This window comes from Poecile atricapillus, chromosome 2 (assembly GCF_030490865.1).
Source record: "Poecile atricapillus isolate bPoeAtr1 chromosome 2, bPoeAtr1.hap1, whole genome shotgun sequence".
NCBI lineage: Eukaryota > Metazoa > Chordata > Aves > Passeriformes > Paridae > Poecile > Poecile atricapillus.
The window spans coordinates 46,031,961-46,052,916 of NC_081250.1; the positions used below are offsets into that span (position 1 = coordinate 46,031,961).

At 46.9% G+C, this 20,956-nt stretch overlaps 1 protein-coding gene across 2 annotated transcripts in view; it reads left to right on the forward strand.

Moving 5' to 3' along the window:
* Window positions 1-552: 552 nt before the first annotated feature.
* Window positions 553-20,956, forward strand: part of LIMD1 (LIM domain containing 1) — a 33,185-nt gene continuing 12,781 nt past the window's right edge. For both annotated transcript variants that reach the window (XM_058831429.1, XM_058831430.1), the window contains exons 1-2: window positions 553-1,868; window positions 11,283-11,384. In XM_058831429.1, the coding sequence (XP_058687412.1) occupies window positions 713-1,868; window positions 11,283-11,384 (1,258 nt within the window). In that variant the 5' untranslated portion in view covers window positions 553-712. The remainder of the gene's footprint in view (window positions 1,869-11,282; window positions 11,385-20,956) is intronic.

Sequence of the window (20,956 nt, forward strand, 5' to 3'; positions counted from 1 at the left end):
AGGGGTCATCCTCCTGCAATGATCCAACGTCCTCTATTCATGTTTACTTAAACATAAGTACTCAGCATAGAATGTCTATCTACACCAAGAAAATTCATACAATTTCCTACTATGCAGACTAATTGCTCCAATAGGTATGGTATGAGATTTTCCTCGCAGTTTTTCATGGGGGAGTAGGGCTGGTTTGTTTTTTTTTTTTTCCCGACGAGCGTCTGTGACTTTTCACAAGGCTTCTTCAGGAAGGTTTCCGGGCTGCAGGGTGAAAAAGAGGTGTATTATGCAGCGGGGAGACGAGGCAAAAACACCTTCCATGCATCACCCGGGTGACTTTTTGAACACCGTGCGCACTCCCTTCCTTCCCTGCCCTGCTGCCAGACCCGAGCCCCTCCCGAGCCTCACCGGATCCCGCGGGACGTCTCCTCGGACAGACCCCGCGCGCGCCCGCCACCGAGCGGGGACGAGCGGCGCGCGCTGCTGGGTGGGCGTGGTTCGGGGCGCGGTCTGTGAGGCCACGCCCCCTTCCCCTCGCCCACAGCCACGCCCCCAGCGGGGACGGGCGCGGCGGGCGCGCGGCGGGACGGAGCGGCTGCCGCTGCCGGCGCTGCCTTGATCCCGGCGGGAAAGAGGAGAGAAGGAAGAAGAGGAAGAGGAGGAAGAAGAAGAAGAAAAAGAAGAAAAAAAAAGCGGGGGTTTTCCCGTTACTCCGGGCAGGATGGACAAGTACGACGATCTAGGTCTGGAAGCAAGCAAGTTCATCGAGGACCTCAACATGTACGAGGCCTCCAAGGACGGGCTCTTTCGGGTGGACAAAGCTGCCGGCAACAACCCCGAGTTCGAGGAGACCAGGCGGGTGTTTGCCACCAAGATGGCCAAGATCCACCTCCAGCAGCAGCAGCAGCAGCAGCAGGAGGAGATGCTGATGGCCGCGATGAACGGAGGGGCTGCCGCCTTCCACCCCCCCCGTAGCAGCCCGCCGGCGGCGCGGGGTTCGAAGCCGCCCCCCGCCGCCGAGGGGCCGCGAGCGAGGCCCTGCGAGGGAGGGGAGCGGGGCTTCGGAGAGAGCGGCGCACGTGCCGAGGCCCCGGGGAGCCAGGCCGGGCGCCGGGGCTGGGAAGCGGAGCCCGACAGGATCCCCCGAGTGGGGGGCTCGCAGCCTGGCGCGGGGCGCGGGGAGCAACAGGCTGGGAGCCCCGGCGACCCGCAGCCCTGCCGCGGCGGGCCGGAGAACGGCGGCGAGGGCAGGCGAGGTGTCGGGGGCCGTGACCCGATGCCAGCCGGACAGAGGTCCTCCTCCTTCTTGAACGCCGGGACCCCTCCGGCACCCTCGGTGGGGCCAGAGGAGCCTCCGCCACAGCAGAGGGCTTCATCCTTCTCGGCACCCTCAGCGCAGCCCACTCGAGGGTTTTCAGGCTCCGCTGAGCCCTGCGGTCCCAAAGCCGCAGGAGATGGCAGCCAGCCGTGGTACCAGGGTGTCTCGCTGTCCTTCCCGCCAGGCTCCGCAGCCGCTGCTCCCAGCGGGGAATACCAGCACGCCTATCCCAGCCCGGCCGGTCACTTCGTGGCCCACGGTCAGAACCACAGGCCCGGCGGCAGCAGCAGCGGGAACGCTGAGCCCGGCTCCTCGCGCCTGGCCTCGCGAGGGATGGTGGCTCCCAACGCGCCGCAGATGCTTTTCCCGGAGGGTGTGAGCGGCCCACGGTCAGACTCTGGGCACCTGGACGGCTCCAGCACAGCAAAGGTGAAGCTGCCCTGCCAGACCCTCCTTCCGCAGCCAGAGCAAGGGCCATCGGCGGCCGAGCTGAAGCTGGAGGCACTGACCCAGCGCCTGGAGCAGGAGATGGATGCTCGGCCAAAGGCCGATTACTTTGGTAAGGAAGGAGGCAGTCCGCCTTTCGGCACGAGGAGGGCTCATTGCAAAGTGTCACGGCAAGGTTGACCTGCAGGGTTGTATTCGCCTGTACATCTGCTTGGTTGTGTTCCATCAGTTGCCCAGAGCAGAGTTTTTTTCTTAATTTAACTTCTATTTATCACAGGGATTCCTCCTGCGACACCTTTTTCTTTAATCCTGCCTCTCTAATTTTAAAGCAAGGGTAGTTTAGCACCTTTTTTTTTGGGGGGGGGGGGGGGGGGGCAGTGCTAGGAAGAAGCTGGAACAGCATGTTTTGAAGTGCCCTTCATTGCCAGCAGGGAGGCACTTCACTTTTCTTGAAAATACTCCTGTTTCTCTGTGTCTTACAAGGATGCTTCCCGACCACGTGTGGGTGGGAAGGCAGCCATCCAGCCTGCAGAGGAGTCATGCCTGCATAGGCTGCTGTCATAGAGAAGGGTACAGAGCTCAGGGAAGAGAGAAGTAGCTTGGGGATGGAGAGGGTGGTGGTTTCCCAAAGTTGCCAGGATTTCCCTCTGCCCCCAGGTTCCCATCAGCAGTGAAAGGATTGGTGCATCCTGAAGATGGCAGGACAGGCAGTAGGCATGTTCTTCCCTAAATCTTGGGTCTGTGAGGAGTCCAGATCCCTGCCAAACACTTGGCAGTGAAAAGGAACCACTTCCATGCAAGGATCTCCCAATGAGAATATTAAATGTCCTTCTGGATTAAACTGACTTGCAACCCCAGGAGGGTGGGAGGTCAGAGGCAAATTGGGTGTTTCCTTTGCCTGCTGTGCCACTTCACAATTTAACAGCTCAGCTTTTGGGAGAGGGAAAGCCAGAGTTCATGGGAAGGCTGGAAACTTCACGATTAACTGAAGAAATGACCGGAGCAGGCCAGGTGTATGGATTTTCCTCATGATTTTAGACCTGCAGTTGTAGAACAGAGACAGATTAAACTGTTCAGCCTGATGCTGAGGAAGGGTTTGCATTCAGCCTGCACAGGTGCTGTTGCACACAGTCTTGTCTGGTGGGGTGGGTGGGTGGCTCAGTGGTGGTCTGAGCCACACAAGAGCTTCACACCAAGCTTTGGGGATGTAGCTGGAGGGACCACGAGTGCTCAACTGCAGATTGTATAACAAATTGTATTTCTTGGCAGCAGGCGGGGGTGACTTGCCTGCAGAGGCTGTGCCGGGGTTGTTTATCTTGGTATCCGAGACTGGATTAAGCCCTGTGGCAGAGCAGGGGCATTTTTTATCCCGTCGCAGAAAAGTGATGTGTTGAGCTGCTCTACTCACAGTGTTTTGGCCTGGAAGTGAGTTTTGGCACTTTCCGTCCCGTGCAGGAAGCGTGCAGTTTGAATGAGCGCAATGGGGCTGGGACAGCAGGCTCGTGGGAGGTGGTGCTGGAAAACGGGAATGTTTGTCTGGAAGTGACATTCAGCTCCATTTCATGCAGAGGTGTCAGGGGGGGTCTCCAACAGACCCTGCTGTGTCTTCTCCTCCCGGTGTATGTGAACCAGCTGGATTGTACCTCATCCAAAGTGTGCCTGGGGATGGGATCAGGAGGCAGAGAAACCCAGCTGATTGTTAGATTGCTTTTACATTTTTTGTCACAAAATAAGGATGCAAGGCAGGAGGAGGCTTTTGTGGGAGATTTATAGTTTAACAGGAGTATTTTTGGCAGCATGGAGAGCCCAGCTGGTCAGGTGTCTGAGTGAGCCCCAGGGAGGGAGGAGACACGGAGGCTGCCTGATCCCCAGTGAGGTGTTATGACATCCTCCTCCAGGGGATTTTGCACCAGGATGTGATGTCTCAAAAATTTGGGAAGGAGGAGAGTGAGAGGAAAAAAAAGAAATTATGCAGTCTTGGCAGAGGGAAAAGTAAAATTTTTGTGGAGCCTCAGCTCAGCAGGCAAAGGTTCAGCAGATCTGCTCTGCTGAGGACCAAGGAACAGGAAGGAGCAAATATCAAGGTATTTTAATTCTGGGCTTCCTTCTGCCCCTTTCTTTCTCACTTTTATTTTCATTTTGTGCACAGACACCTTATTACCTTTGAAGGAACAAAGGGCTCAACTGGCCTTCTCAATTATTTTTTGCTATGCTCTACTCTCAAGCTACCAATCTTTAGGATGTAAAATAAACACTTTTATGCAATAGTGATAAAAAGGATCAATAGTTTGTTTTGCAGCAGACTTTTTCCCAGTGAAGGGAAGTCTTTGTAGCAGCTTTGAAGTTCATCAGAGCCAGGAAATGAAACCAGGACTAAAGTACAGATGACCAAAGTATTTTATAAAAAATACTTTCAGTTCTTCTAATTTTGTGTGCTGCTTTCATAACAAGGGGATGTTTTTGAAGATGGGTCTGTCTGTCAGGTTAACATACTGTCCTTCAGTCTGTCTCAGTCTGGACCAGATTCTGATCATAGTAAAGGAGCTGCTTTCTCCTTCACTATGTGAACATGTGTGCTTGTCAGTAAAAGCCTAGGAAAGGATAAGCCAAGAACTAGGCAAAATACAGGTAGGGTGCTGTGCTTAGGAGCAACAATCTGGTTATCTATCAGCATCAGCTTGCTGTGCAAAATTCTTTTGTCTGCTCAGAGTAGGTATAGTAAGTGAAAGGAAAGAAACATACAAAGCCAAGAATTCTCTCTGGGGTTTTTTCCTTTTGTTTTTTGGAAGTAGTGACCTATGTGTGAGCAACATGGGCTGCACATGTCTGGAGGAATTTCAGTTCTCCAAGAGGGCTTTTGAAGTGCTGATTTGATTTATGTGGGCTGTCAAGGAGGACATAGTGAGTCTCAGGTGTCATCCAGGTTTTTTGCTTGGGGAAGGAAAAGCTGAAGTTGTTCCCTAGAGAGGCTGGTTCTCATGCAGCAGAGAAGGACCCCCGTGTCCCTGGGAGGTGTCCCTGGGAGGAAGCCAGTTTAGGATGTATTTAGGTATTGGTATATTATTGCCAGGGAACACTCAGCAGTGAGGTGCCCAGATCCCACTGATTTCCCCTGTGTTCCTTTGGGTGCATCAGCCTTCATCTCCTCTTGGTAACAGAAGATTAAATAGGAGTGATCGGATGTAAATCCTTTGCTAGCACCACCCAAATGTTTAGGGTTAGGTGAAGCAACACCATCCCAAAGACTGAAGGTGCCTGATGAGTTTTCAGGTGAGACAGACACACAACGAAACCAAGCATCTGCCTGCACTGCCTGGGAGTGACTTGGTAGAGGAGGGGCCTGGCTGAGGTGTGCTGGGGTCTACAGGGAGGTTTGACTGCTTGTTTTAGCATGCAGTGCCTTGGTCTGCAGGCACAGATGGGTGCTTTTAGAGATGTAACGTGTAACATCACGTTTTTACCAGTGCTTTTTTCATACAGCTAGATGGAAATCTCCACCTGATGAGTATTATCTACACCCTTACCAAGAGCTTTTTATAAACCATTTTTATGAATAGTTTTTGTGTAATAATTATTTATTAGCTGTTGTATTCTGGCTTCCTTGTTGTTTACAGCAGAGCTGATAAGCTGTGGGTGTTTTAGGAGGGCCCTGGGCATCTTGTTTTGCAGTGAAAAAGCTGGGATGCTTCCCAGCAGTCAGACAGAATACCTCATAGCAAAGTCTGCAGATTTTTTTCCCCTTGGCAGAAGCAGAGCAGTAGCTGAATCGCTGAGCCCTGTGGAGACCTGGAAGCCCAGCACCTTTGAATGGGTGTGAGCAGCTCAAGGCCAGCAGTGCTCTTTGGTGCATGGTGAAGTTAGTGTTTCACTGCTGCTGAAACCACAGTTCACTTCACTTTGGGGCTGTACACACCTGGGGACTTAACTGAACCCTGCTGATAGTGGAGCACCAGGACACTTTGTGTGCAGCAAAGGTAGTCTCAGGGCTGACAAGTGGAGAATTTCTGATTAAAATTAAAATTGTTCTGAGTCTGTTTTGTGTGTGTGTGATGATGACAATGCCATTTGCACTGGGAATGAGCAGAGGCATCCTTTACTACCTTCTCCTGGGAGAGTACCAAAGCTGAAAGGAGACACCTGCCTGCAGCAGAGAGGAGGGGAAGGCAGGGAGAGACAGGTTCTGGTGGAACAAGGAAAGCTGGAAGGATCACAACACTTGATACTATTTGATACTACACTACTCGAGTAGTGGGTGTGTACAGATTGTAAAGCTTATCTCACTGCAAGAAACCAAGCAAGTGAGTGGCCTGGAATATGGCTCTTCAAAATTACAGCAGTATGTGCTTCTCCTCCCTTCCTCTTGGGAACTCAGCTGGGTTTGCGAGCTAAGGAAAAATCTACCAAAAGGAAAGAAAAAGCAAGGAGTGGAGGCAGAGGAGCAATCAGTCTTTCAGCCAGGATACAGGAGGAGTGGGACTGAAAGAAATAAGGAGCCTCATTCATGTGGCATGGGAGTTATCATAATCTCTGACGTCACTATAAGGTACTTAAAATGTCACTGACGTGAGTTTGATGGCATTTTCGTCCTTCACTGGCAGTGTGTACACAAAGGTCTGCAGCAAGGTCAGGGGTCAAGAACGTGGCATGAAAAGGGAACAGAAAACTTGTGTTTACCAACTCAGTGGTTCTTTGGGCAGGGAGTACCTGTCCATCTTTGTACAGACAACCCCATCACTCAGTGATGAACGGAATCCATCTGCTAGGTTTTCCAGGCACTCAATCTCACCTGGGCCTCCAGATCTTGAAATCACCTCTCCAGCAAGAATTACTGCTCAGCAGTGGATAAGCAGCATAGCAAGGCATGCAATGTTTGTAATTTAGAGTTTGATGTAGGAATTGGCTAAGGTGACCCATGGGAAGGAGGGTGGGTTCAAGTTCCAGAGAAATTCAAAAGTAAGACCAGGAGAATTGAGCATCACATTGTATATGACACGGTGAAGGCTTTTCTCAGAAGACAGTCTTTAAATCACATGTGTGCAAGTGGAGGGCTTGGTTCTTCTGGGATAAAACAGGTGAATTGGAAACACAGGAGCTATACCTGCACAGAGTCCTCCCTGTCAGAGTGAGTGTCAAGCAGAATTCTGATGGGGAAGACCCTTGTGAAGGTACAAGTTCTGCCAAGAGGCATCAGGATCTGCTTCTGGATTAGCTGTGTGCATGTGTGGACAGATGGGAATGATGATACCAGGGGTGCAAAAACTGGTGGGGTTCTTCTAGGTTCAGCTGGGGGTTCTTCAGCATAAATCCAGCCTCCTGTAGGGAGGGGACAAAAAGCAGTCACATCTGATAGAGAAGAGTCAATCTGACTGTGGAAATGTGGCTTGTACAGAGTATGTGGAAGGAGTAGGACAGATTTGCTGTTGCTGGATTAGTCAGATAAGCAGACCCACACCACTGGAGTCATCCTGCCCCTCCATTCTCTTACCTGAGACCAAAGTGGCATGGCAAAGAAATCTCACCATTGAACCACCGTCACATTTCAAAATGAAACGTCACGTTCAAAATGAAGTGACAATATTAGTAAATATTAGTCAGGAGCACAGGTAGGAAAGCTTGGCTGTGCTGTGTGTTGCTGAGAAGGGAGGTGCTGCTGAAAAGAAGAGGGATGTTGTTGGAAGATCTGTGATCTTATTCTGTAGATTGATGCTGTCTGAAATGTGGAAATAAATCCTAGTCCCAGAAAATGCTGCTGTTCAGCATGGCTTGTGTTGAATTTTTAGTGAGTGGGATAGAGTAAGTAACTAAACTTCTGGAGAGTGTGAAATAGCAACACTTGGAGGAAAAAATGTCTCCAGGGGCTTTGAGTCTGGTGGTAAATGGAAGTGCACTTGTTGAATGTTGAGGGTGGGACTGACATTTCAGACTGAGATTGCTTTCATTTCTCACAGCCCTTGAGGTCTGCATCCAACCTGCTGGATCACGTGAACTGAGGCTGTTCCTGGTGACAGGCCTTTTGGTCTGCAGTGCTGAGATGGAGTGTGGCAAGTGCTGGAAAGTGGCTTACAGGGCATGTTTTCGGTCCCAGCTCCGTTCCAAAGGTCCCTTTGTTCAGACTCTCAGCTGCAGTGCGGGCGGTTGCTTGCTGCATGATGCAAAAAAGAACAGAGATTTCTTTGTTGTCCAGGGACGGCTGCCCTGCCGGCAGAAATTGAACCAAAATCAGCAATTTCCATCCCTTTCCCTTCCCAAATCTGGCTGCTATTCTGCCTGTGTGCTTGGGCATGAATTTAGTGGTGCTGTACATGTGTGCTTGGGTTTGTCATCCTGGTGGTGGTAAAAGAGAAACCTGTCATTTCTTCTTAATAATGTTGTCTAAAGTTAAGAACTGTAATTTCAGAGGGGATGTCTGCTGGCATTGGTGCTTGCACAAACACCTGTTAGCAGCTGCAAAATTACCAAGCACAGGAATCAGGGATCTTGCTGAACCGTAGCTACTCAGGATCCCTCTGCTTCACGCTGAGGACAGAAGTTTTTGCTAAAAGCCACTCCATGCCAAGAAAATTACCCAGAACTGCTGACTAGTGTCAGTGGCATGTGGGGCTGGAGTGATGCTGCTGGCATTTTAACACCAGCAGAAAGCACAGTCAGCACTGTTTGAGGAAATAGCATCGGAGCTGGCATGGAGCAGGGTGCAGAGTGCATTTTGCAGTGGGATGGGGTTGGAGGAGGCCCCGGTTGTGCTGGCTTCCATCAGCCGGCCTTGCACACGTGCTGCCGACCTCAGCGGCTGGCTGCTGTCAGCAACAAGTTGTTCCTTGCTTTTCCCTTGCTTAGCCTAAGCCAAAAGATCAGGATCATTGTGACAGCAAGGACTGAATGGAAAAAAAAGGGAAGTGGAAAGGAAAATTTAGTAAAAATCAATTTTTTTTCCCCCCCTGCTTTCAGGCCAGGTGTGCTGAGTGTCAGAGTTGAAGGCTCAAGTATGTTGGTTAAAATACTTGAGAATATTTTATCTGGAAAGAGCAAAGACTTATTTAGAGAGTAATTTCACCTGCTACCGAGATTTAGTAGGCTTTCAAGTAAGATTTAGCAGATACATGTAAGAACATAAACTAGATTCAGATGGCTATAATGCCATTTTTCAATTGTCAACCCTGGCACAGGATAGGTATGAATATTTATAGCATGTCTGGTTATTACATATTTGAGTAATTTAGCACATTAGAGTTATTACAGAAAACATTGTCAATTTATTTTAAATGCCCTTTCAGTCCATTACTTTATTTTCCATGTTTTAGGGGGTCTAAATATTGAAAGAAGTGGGTGAAAGGGTTAATCAGGGGGTTGAAGTGGAGCATGGACTGAAAGGAAGGGGTGGTTGGGGAGGTTGAGGGGTGGGAGGTGGAGGAAAGTTTTGGTGGAGATGAGAGACTTGACAGCTTCTGCAGGATCTGTTCTGTCGGGAGCCCAGAGGGGCAATGCCTGTGCTCTGAGGCGTAATGGGGTAGACAGGAGATGGCAGAGACGATTTCTGCCCTCCACGGGGTTTGCCTTAGCCTACTTAATAATGGTTTATGCCTGCCAGCATCTTTACTGGGCGCTGTGCCTACATTCAGCTGCTGTGCCTTCTGCCTCCCGCTTCTTCTTGCTGCTCATCCACAGTCAGTGTCATCCGGCTGCTTTGTGGGAAGGAGGGAACTGGAGCATGCTGGTGAAATTTTCTGGAGCAGCCATTCATTGGCACGGAGAAGGGGAAAATGCAGCGCTTGCAGTGCAATAAGTACGTTGGCTCTGTGGAAAGCCTGGTGGGTGTCGTGGAAAATTGGCAGGTTTTCTGCTCCTGAAAGTTTCTGCTCGGCATTGCTGTACTCAAGAGGGAATTTTGAGTCGTTAGCTCTTGTGTCAGATCATTGCACAGAAATTCAGGCTGCCGCTGAATGTGTGTATTCCTGGGAGAGCACATCCATTTGAAAAGCTAATTTTTCTTATCTTTGCCTTGACCTTTTTTTTTATTTTTAATCCTTTTTCTAATGCCTGTACAATTTATCTTTCTTAAAATGTTTTTTCAATAAATGAGATAAACCTGCTCAATTCAAAAAGAACCAGAAAGATTTGTTTGCTTGATGCCAGCCTGAGTGCTGGGGTGGGCCCACAGCCAAGTGAGCATTTCAGTTGGTGTAGGATTTGGACAAAACAAAGTAACTAATTATTCTTCTCTCCAGGTTTGTGTCACTGTGGACTCTGGCTCTGAGTGCAGCGGGACTTGGCGCAGCACTAGGACAGCTTTCAATGTGCTGGTTGAATGCACGCAGGCAGCTGCAGCACAGTGAGCCAGGTCTGCTCTGCAAAAACCTGGGAAATTCAAGTGTTTGCTTTTCAGCAGCCATGTGTGTGCTACTGCAAAGGACTCCCGAGTGGTTTTATCCCTCTAGTGTGAAAACTGACCACCATGGCTATTGGCTGAAGGAAGAAATTGTTACTTGCCCTGGCAGCGCAAGCCTGGTGCTGCCAGAGTTGAGTTACTTTTTTCAGTGCTATTGTAAGCACAATGGACTTCTTCCTAACTTTCTCCAGGCTTTTTCAATTACTCTGGAGCTTGCAGTGCCCCAAAAGAAGTGAAATTTTGTTTACCACCCTTAGCATAACTAAGGATCTCGAGCAAGATGATGCTGTTCCTCCTCCTGGGCCGGTAGGAGTGAGGTGTGACTCACAGTCCCTTGACCAGGGATTTTAAGAGCCAGGATTAATAGGGCTGGGTAGTGTGGTGCAGGGAGAGACCTGGAGGAGAAGTCACATAAGAGTCACTACACACCAGAGACAGAAACATATAATCTGTTTTTCCTTCACGCTGCCCCTTATTCACTTATTTGCTTAAACAGAGATTCAGATTTCTCAGTTAGGGGTAGTTTAAGGGTGATGCTGCTTTAAAAGCAGCCTGTCACAATCACAGGGTAATGCCTGAAGTAAACTGGCTTGATGTGCCATTTCCTTGTTAAGAGAGGTAGATGTCAGGTAGTTTAGCTCTGTTTTGTTGGGAAATCATTAGGGCTTTCAGCAGGCACAACAGGAGTCTGAAATGGATGATTTAAAGGAGCTAGGTGAAGAGCTGTGTTTTCCTCACATCAGTTGCAACCAACAAGTTTATCTTATACAGTGAGTGGCAGAAACGATTGGCCTGTGAGGAGCTCTGAGCCCCACTTAGTGACACTCACTGCTTTTGTGAGTGTCCTTCAGCAGCTTTGGATGTATGTAAAGGAAGGAGATGTCACTGTACCTGCACAGGACTGTTCTTGTGCAGTTTGTTTTTCGGAAAAGTCTTTCCTTGTGGAGGTTTGATGACTGCCATGGCCACTGTTAACAATGTCCCTCAGGGCAAGTGATGCTGATGTGCCTACATCTGGTGGCTTCAGTGAACCGCGTGGTCCTAAGCTGTTCAGCCACCATGACAAGCTACATGTGTTGTCACCCCATCAGTGTCCCCAGCCACCCCACTGGGTCCCACTTGTGACCTCTCTTCTCTCCCCAGGTACCTGCGTGAAGTGCAACAAGGGCGTGTATGGAGCAAACCAGGCTTGCCAGGCCATGGGCAACCTCTACCATGACAGCTGCTTCACCTGTGGAGCCTGCAGTGAGTATCCCTGGCCTGGTCTGATGCTGGTGCCAGGCCCTGCAGCAAACTCTTCGGGCTTAGCATTTTTCTGGTGTAAAGGGGCAAGAAAATAAAGTGGTTATTAAACTGTCTCTCAGCTGGAGTCTGCTGCAGCTGTATGACTTGGTGGTGGTGGTGGTGCTTGCTGTTTGTTTTTGAATGGATTGTTGCAAGGCATGTAGAAAAGATATTTTGGATTGTGCCAGCCTTCTGCCTTCTGGTATGGGGGATGGTTGTTTTCATTCCTCTGCCTCTCAATTACAGCCACATTTGCTTACAAGAGTATTTTTTCAAAGTGGCAGTGAATATGCCTTAGCTGGCATGTTTTTTGTCTCAGCAGGCTTTACTTTTCAGATGGAGCTGCTGCAAGGGTAAATCCAGTGACAGTGTTTTCGCTGTGTGCATTATCTTTTACTTGATAAAATCATTTTGTACCTCTAAAATACCTCCAGTCAAAGCATGTAAGTGCATGAATGATCCAGGTTACACATCTTGCTTGTTCTTTCTCCAGAGAAATGCAGCCATGCCCTGAAATAAGGGGCATGTCTCTGCCAGCTTGGTTTGTGGTTTTTGCTGGGAGGGAACTGGTTACTGTGCAGAGGTATCAGGCTGGGAGCAGCGATGATAAGCCCTGTGAAATCTACCCAAGATGCAGAGTAAATAGTTCAGCTGGCCCTGCTGACTTCCCTCAGTTGGATCTCCCTGTGGGTCACTTGTCAGATTCACATCTGGAGCTTGCTGGGGCATACAGCAATGTATGGATCCTCCTAAGCAGCTTTTTGAGGAGGTCTGTGATGGAGCTGGAGTGAAGAACTGGCCACTTGATTTTAAACTGTGGCTGTGTTTGTAAGACAGTGGTTTTTCTCTTTTGTTATGTTTAACTCCAGCACTAGTAGCGTATTTTTAGAAGTGTAGCTGTATATGTGGTGGCAGAAAAAATAATAATCTTCTGCTGCTTTTGTATATATGAGTTTGGTTTTCCCAGATGAGACTGAGGGTTTTTCCTCCTGAGTTGTATTTAGAGTTATAAACTCATCAGGACTGCATGTGTTTTATTTGGAGCTGTAAAGTTGGAATAAATATAGAAAGATGTGTATGCTTTTTAATAATAGCTGAGCCTTGAACTATGCCCATTTCCCAGCTGTTCTACACCAGCTGCCCTGCCTCACCTATGTTTTTAGTAGAACATATCACCATCATCTGACCGAAAATAGGAAAACTGAAAAGAGAAAGTTGTTTTTGCGTATAGTGGCAGTTTCGTAGAGGCTCAGAAGTCAGCCGCTCACTCTTCTGTTCTTTCTTTTAAATTAATTTGAAATTAATCTTCTCCCATGGAGAGGATTCCTGGCTGCAGCTAGGGCTTTGCTTCAGTTACCTCTCGCCCTCTAGGGCCAGGCAGTCTCTGAACTGCCCTTGCACCCAAAGCTCCTGTTAAAAATAATCCAGCAGCAGGTTTGAGCTGTCTTAAATTTCTAAAATTACTACTGTCCAACTGGTGCTTTAGAAAGAAACACTTTTGATCCTCCTTTTAAAATGAATTTTACAATCTTTATTTGGAGACCAGCGCTACAAAAGTAGTTGTGGTTGCAGAGGTATCCTTGGTTACATCTGTTTGTTTGTCTGTGTTTGGTTAAAAATTAGCTTAATCCCATTTCTAATGAGGTAGGTTGTTGAGAGTTGAAAGAATAGCTGTTTGCTGCTTATTCTGAAAGTCACCCCTCTCCAAATGTTTCCAGTGCAAGATGAAAAGGTGTGGATGTCAGGTGAGACTTAGAAAGATGGAAGGAAGCCAAGTTTAGCAAGGTGAAGCCCATTTTCTCTCTTACCCAGGCTGTAACAGAAATGTGCTGAGTAGATGTGCTGGGGCAAAGGGTTTTAAACTGAAAGTAAAACTAAAAAACAAGGCTAGTGAAAATGATGGGGAAATGGGGAAAAAGAAAGGGGTGTGGGAGCAATAATGATATTTCCCTCAGTAGGAAAGACTATTTCAAAACAAGATAAAAAGGGGGAATGCAAGTCATAGGCATATACATGAGAGCCTAATTGAGCTTGTTATATTTAGGAGAGTAGTCATGAAAGCCAAAGTTCTTCCCATTGTGGCAGTGGCCATACTAAAATGGAAACTGGAGGCAGTGGCAGCTGGCAGGATGGCATGGATGGATGGAGAGGAAGGTGTGTGGTGGCATGGGATTCCCAGCACTCTGATAAGAGTGGTGCCAGAGGGAGGGCCCCACAGTAGTGGTGTTTTCCCTCATGTGCACAGACCTCTACAAGCAGCAAGGTTTGCAAGAAACCCTTCAGAGCAGTGGGTGGTTTCCTGACTACCCGTGCGGTCTGCAGGGCCTTCATGCACCAGACGGTTGCTCCGGGGCTTTGTGGCCTGACCTGGGCTGGGCTGACTTTCTGATTCATCAAACCTCTGCACTGTGGCTGCCTGCCTGATGCTGCCTGGGGAGGCACAAGATGTCCTGCCCTGTACTCAGGGAGGAAACCTACTCGAGGGGAATCCCCCCCTTTCACAGCCCAAAGTAATTTCCCAGCCCCACAGACCATCAGTTGCTGTGGGGATAAAGGGCACACACTCTGTTGTTCGCTCAGAGAGGACACATGCCCCTCTGCAGGCTTTCTGTCACCTTTGTCACCACAGTAAATTCAATGAGACCATTTTTGTTTGCCAGAAAAATAAATATTTATATGGTGTTGTCTTTCTAACTGCAAAGCACATCTTGAGCAGCCTATGTGGAAACTCTGGTTTCTAGTTGAAAACTAAGTAGTGCTTTTAAGGTCAAGTGGAGTTCATCTTGGACACCATCCAGTATAAACTTGACTTTGAGAAGTCAAGGTTGCTCCTGATTTCAATCCTAAAATTTCTTCTCTGGTGGAACACTGAATATCCCCTACTCCAATAAATAAAATATACAAAATTACCTATTAAGGTAAAGCATATTGTCCTCTAGATATTTATAACCACTGTCCTGCTGTTTTCATTTTAGCAAGGATTTCTAATTTTGCTCCTAGCTGGATTTGTGTCCGAATGTGCATTGGTTTCTGTGACACAGAAAATCGAGAGGGTCTAAGAAGCAAAGGGTTATGTGGGGGGGATGATACATCATAGTGCCAAATTTCTTTCACCCTCTGCTTCCCAATACACATATGTTCAGAGATAAATGATAGAGCAGTTTGTTGAACAGGGCTGTGCATACACTACAGGGTTCAGTTGGCAGGAAAAAAATGTACTGTCTTATCTGAGCCAATGGCATGTAGTGCAGAAAATTTGGCTTAGAGGTCAAAACAACAGATTTAGAATTATTACTTTGGCACAAATATCTCATTTATCTTCTTGTTTGTTACAGGGCAGAGGCACAAACAAGGCAGCCTTTTGCAGAGAGGGAGAGGAAAAAACTTCAGGCTCTTTCTGCAGGATTAGTAATAAATGATAGGTGCTTTACAAGAGGGCCATGAAAGTAAGTTTAAAAAAAAAAAAGGCCTCCAAACACCTTGAGCGTTTCCTGCAATCTCAAGGTGTCTGTTTCCGCTTTGGGGTTTGGGGCTTTTTGCAGATTGTTGGACAAGCTTGTAGCTATCAAATGGTTTGTTACATATTAACCATTTAAATTAAATCATCATTTCTTACCTTCTAAGAACACGAAAGATATGTGTGTCTCCAGATGTTGATATTTTCCATATAGGTAGTAAGGAGACCTTTTAAATTGTATACTTTTAACTAGACTGTATCACTCTAACCTGCTGTGTTGATTTTAGTATTTTCTCTTGGATTCAGCCAGGCTTATATCCAGATTCCACCAGTTGCCTGGAAAACAGACATTTTTGCCCTGCTGGCAGTGTAGTTTAGAGCATAAGTCTTGCTCTTGAGCCACTTGGTCCTCAAGAGGAAATCTGAAAGCTAAAAAAGTGCAAGGGAAATGTTGGAGATGGCTGGGAAGGAAATCGGTAGGAGAGGAAGGAAGTCAGAAAGAACTGATTGCAAGGTGATTTGAAGGAGTGTTTAATTTTGAACTGCAACATGAGGGCCAAAATGAGGACCAGATTTTGACTCCTTACTGCAAAGAGTTGGAAACGTTGCATGTTTGCTAGATTACAGAATTCAGTCTTTGACATGTCAACATCACTGCATTACTTTATTTTTCTTTTCTCTTTTTACAAGCTCAGATTAATGCTGATGTCAATGTAGGGGTTAACAGGCTGCTGTTCCAGAGACAGACTTTGAAATCACGCAAGCTGGCTGCCTCTTGCCACCCTCTGGGTATATATATTTTATATTTAATATTTTGCAACATAGTTGTGTTTAGAGGTATTAAGGATCATTTACTAAACTAGGTAGATAAGCTATCAAACCAGCATTTTCTGCAAGCATAACCCTATGCTTGGGCTAATTAAGTCCTGCTGCAGTGATTATAAAGCATGGCTACTTAAAGCAATCCAACTCTTGGTGTCTTTGGGCTAATGATGTTGGATAAACATGTCCTGTATTGGCATGTAACTCCTAGAAAAAGAAGGCCATAGTTTTTATTGGCACTGTTAAATAGCTTTAAAAGCAGAAAATCACCTTTTGCTGCCCATGTGACTTCATCCCAGACAGCAGGATAGCTAGCCTTGCAAAGTGAATACCCCATGACCACATGTATGTGTATAGTTATCTTCAGATGCAGAAACTACCATCTCTTCTAGTGGAGGCAGAACTTAGTGCCTATAATTGGATAAAAACCCGTCACACCAATCAACTCACATGAGAAACGTGCAGATCTTCAGAGTGGAGAGCGCAAAGCATTGCCAATAATTCATCCCCAACACCCCTTCAGTAAAATTATCATGCCAGAGTCTGCATAGTAAACAATAGACTTTTTAGCAAAACTCATGTCAGAAAAGATTCACTTGTGCTTGGATTTACAGTTTAGTGGACAGGCAATTCATCAGTACATTTTTCTGCTTCAGTCTAAATTGCTGTTATGTTCTTGCTGACTTTTTGTCTTCAGTCTCAGCTCACTGGTGAAAAATCCTGTTGTTTGTCACAAGAAGTGGTTGCTGTAGATGAGAAAAGCCAGCGCAGCTTTTACAGTAAGATGGCAGTACTTGTTCCTCTCCTGGCCAGATTTCAGAGCAGTAATGATATGAAGCCTGAGCTGAAGGGGCTTTGGCATGGATCAGGTGTCCTCAGTAGATATCCTTGATGGAAAGGTGCAGATGTTCAGCTCCACGAGAGGGTGGATGTGGTCAGGGATTTATCAGTGTAATAGTGGTTTCAGTCAACTGCATGTGTTTTAGTGCTGGCTGAAAGTCCGAAATCATCAGGACAATGTGAGAAGAAGAAAAAAGGTTGAAATTTTCAGTGGAATAAATTTCCAGTCCTTCTAGTCTTTCTATTTTATAATGTCATCTTCAGAGTACCATTTTCTGTTAAGAATAGGCATAGGATTAATTTAATTAATTCATACAGATTAATTAATTAATCTGTGAAGATTTTAGTGGGTTTCTTACAGTGTTTTAATGATGGCTGTGAGTAATTTTCTGAGTAGTGTCTCAGTAAGCACTGAGGCCCTTTCCATAACCAGAGAAATTTAAAACTTACTCATGTCGTTTCAACGTACAGTTACATTCACTGAGGTCACAGAGATTGCCTCCCCCTCCTTCCTCCTCTGAGTCACTGGGTGATGGGGTGGGAGGCCAGCTCTTGACAGCCACCTGGTTTTGGTGCATTTTGAAGAACAGGGCAGCAGTCTTCAGAGGGATGCAGAGTGGTTGAGCACTGGGATGAAAACCAGTTACTGAGCAGGGATTGTCTGGATCAAAAGCACTGCTTTGTCCCTGGGTGACTGTAGTTTACCTCTGAATTTTGACACTCCTAGGGGTTTTCCCTAAAAAGAAGAACTCTTGAATATCTTCTTGCAGTGGCTTGCCTGATGGCAAGGGAGAGGTGTTGCTCAGTTGTGTGCTGTGGTTTTGCAATGTTTCTGTCTGGGGATCAATTTCTACCCCCATCTGTGGTTGTGTTGCCCTTGGAGGCAGCTGACCTTTCTTGCTGATCTTTCTTACATGCACCAGAGCACATTTTTGGCTTTCAGGCATCAGATCATTTTCTTAGAGTTTTGAGGGTTTTTTGCTTGGGTTTGTTTGGTTTTTTTCCTACTGCCTCAAATGTATGGTGTGAGCATAGAGGGTATGTTTTGCAATCTTTCAATACAGCTGATGTAGTTGAGAGAGACTGAACATCTTACGTGGTAATGGAGTTACTGTGTTGTAGCAGTTTCTTCTCAGAAATATCCTTTCCTCCTGCCCATGGTTTTAGCAAGTCTGTCCTGGGATATCTGCCATTTACCTGATTTGGAGGATGTACAGGCATTGAAGTGACCCTTTCATGCAGGCTCCGTTCAAGAGCAGATTGGAAATAGTGATGCTTCTGTGTCAGCCTCAGTGCTGCATCCAGCTTTAACGGTGGCCAAGAGAAATGGGACAGATGGCAGAAATTAAGAGATGTCTGATGCCTGACCTAGTCTGCTGCACATGGTAGGACACCATGCTGCCTGTCAGCAGAGTGTCCACAGAGGACTCCCAAAACACACATGTTGGCTGAATTTAACGTGCCACCAGTAATCACATATCCAAATTTATTTTACAGCTGTGGTACTCGAAAAAGCACTGATTTTTTGTAATGGCAGAGGCCCAGGGCTGTGGAAGGGACCCAGGAGAAGCTGCCAGTCAGCAGTGATTTTTGCCCATCTGCTGTGCAGATACCACAGGGAGTTCCATGATGCTTAGATAAGTGATAAGTGAAGGCCATCATGCACTGCCTCTCCAGCAATGCAACAGTCCTGGTTGTGCACAACCCACAGAGCCCTGGGATCCAGACATGGCCCTGTTCCATTGTATGCATTGACGAGCTATCTCTTGTCTTTGAACATGGGTTTGTGACCCCATTGTTTTTAATAAATAGTGGAAAAGCAACTTCAAAAGAGAAAGTTAAGTCCAAATCTCCAGCAAGCAAATGATGCATCTCCCAGGATCCTCATTGCCAGGGACTTTGCAAGTCCCTGGTTAAACTCCCTCTCCATGGTCTTCAAAAGGAGAGAGCCTTCATTTGAGAAAACAGTGGACAAAAGCACTGGCATCCTGGAGTGCAACCTGATGGTATGCCTATTATCAGCTGCTAAGCAAAGTGTATTTATTTTAGCACAAAGGCACTAGTGACTAAGCTTGAAATATTTTGAAATTGGTGCTGAAATGACCTCGAGGTCATCGTGAAGGTCCCACAGCTAAACAGATTAGACAGTGTGAGCGATGAACAGTACATAAAAACTCAGGGCTCAAACTTCCTGTCAGAGACATGAACAAGATACTTTGCAAAAACAAGTGAAGACAGTAGGATTGAAATGCCAAAGAATTTTAATTGTCTGAATCTTTTCAGGTGTGAGATTAGCTAAATTCAGGGTGAAGTTGAAAGTGAAATATAGTCAGGAGCCAGCAGCATAAGAAGTGTAGTAGAACAATTGATCCTGAAAGCAGCAAGCTATGCATTAATAATTCCTGCGTTTGTCAAAGGATATTTCATCATGATACATATTGAAAGTAGGCAGTTATCAATATGTGATTCCTTATATGCCATTTAACTTCTCAATCCTTCCTTTTGGTGAAAAAAAACCAGCATCTCCATGCTCAAGTGAAACCTCTGCCAGCCTCTGCAGGCACAGTCAGAAGCATCGCTTTTGAGAGGGACTGGTTTAGTTTACAGCACTATTCCATAGCAGGGAGCTCAGTGCAGGGGCAGAAGTCACTGCCACCCTGCTCTGCACTGTGGGGCAGTCCCAGTGCTGTTTCTTTTATTGGTGTGGCTACAGCAAGAACATGCATTTCCCAGCTCCACTGGGACAGTCCCCAGCACAGCCTGGGAAGTGAGCTTTTCCTGCATCTTGCCTTCCCAATTGTATGATGAGAAAGTGCTTCCTCATTTCAAAGAGACCCTGGGAGAAGTCTGCCCCAGAAGTGTGCCAGGAGAAAGAAGTTGAGAGCAGCAGGGAAGAAACGGGCTGTGTTTGCATGAGCCACTTCCACAGTGGCTGTAGAAGCACCTGGTTACTCATTGTTTTTGCTAATTTCCTTTTACATTTCTGCCAGGAGCTTAAAGAGAGTCATGGAGAACTAAAAATAGTTAAAATGCTTACCTCTTCCCTAAAAAAAGTAATTAAATCATCCCTCAAAGTGCTTTTGGTGTCAGCAGCTCTTCTTCAGGGACTCACGTAATGCCAATGGCCAAATTATAAATCCTTTATAAAGGGTTTATCCCGCTGCTGAATGAGTTTACAGCAGAAGCCCAGACATAGCATGCTGGCTGTGGCACCTTCACTGAAGGTCTGTTGCCATCAATCTTAACCTGCTAATGTCACTGTGTTAAAAATACACTGTGTGCAGAATGGCTGGTAAATGCTTTTTTGGTCACCATGGAAGAATGGCATCGTGGCAGTGATCCAAACCTCATCCCTTCTGTTGCAATGTCTGCTGTTCATGCATCAGGCCTTCATCCAAAGAAGCATTTCTCATTTCATAGCCCCGTGTGTATGTTTTTCCTCAGCACTGTCAGCTTGTCATTAAGGAGACACATTGCATGTGTCACTTGGGCAGGTGGAAAGTCACTTGGGCACCTGCCCGTTGCACTGAACTGAAGCCATCACTACCATGTAATTTAAAACCAAAGTTAAATGTTTTTGTTTGTTTTTCATTTTTGGGAGTGCCAAATCCCAGTGTTGCATTTCAATCAGTAGGAAATTTTCAAGAGTCCTTCTTGCTGCGTTAGGCTTGTTAACTTGCTTAGGACCACCCTTGACTGAGGTGATGCAAATCTCAGGTATTCCCTTGCTTCTCCTGTCCCTTCTTAGAAACTGTGACTCTAGAGCTGCTGGTGAGCATGCCAGGCTTACCTGTGGACAGGTGGGGTTATAATGCAAATACACACCCTGGGTTATAAACCACAAAGATTACATGTCCCAGATTAGATAGTTTCTATTTTGAGCTCTGGGTCCTGTTTCAGTTTCAGCAGCCTTGGCAATCAGGATGGATGAGAAAAATCAAAGTGGGATGCTTTCAGAATTGTCAGGTTTTCTTCCATGTCCTATCCAATGTCTGCATTGGTGCAAGGATGGGCTGGTGCCCTGGGTCATCTCTGACCTTTAGGTTACGTGGTTGTCCCTAGCAGGGATCAGAAGAGAATGGGGGACAGTGACTGTGACCTGGCCATGTGCTTTTGGCTCCTGCATTGGTCCAGTAAACACAGAGCTGAGCAATGCCCACAGTTTAACCACAAAGTTCCCGCAAATGCAACCTGGGGCTTGTTCCTTGAGAAAACACACTGCCCTGTCCTCCACCTGCCCCACTGCCTGAGACCTGGACACTAAGGGCACTAAGGGCTGCTGATGAAATGCTGGTCTGGCTCAATGCACTTGGCAAAACTTTGGTGCTTCCCTGGAGCATCTCCATTTTGCAAGGTGTTCCACCGGGACAGTTCCCAGTGCAGCCTGGGGAAGTGAGCTTTTCCTGCATCTTGC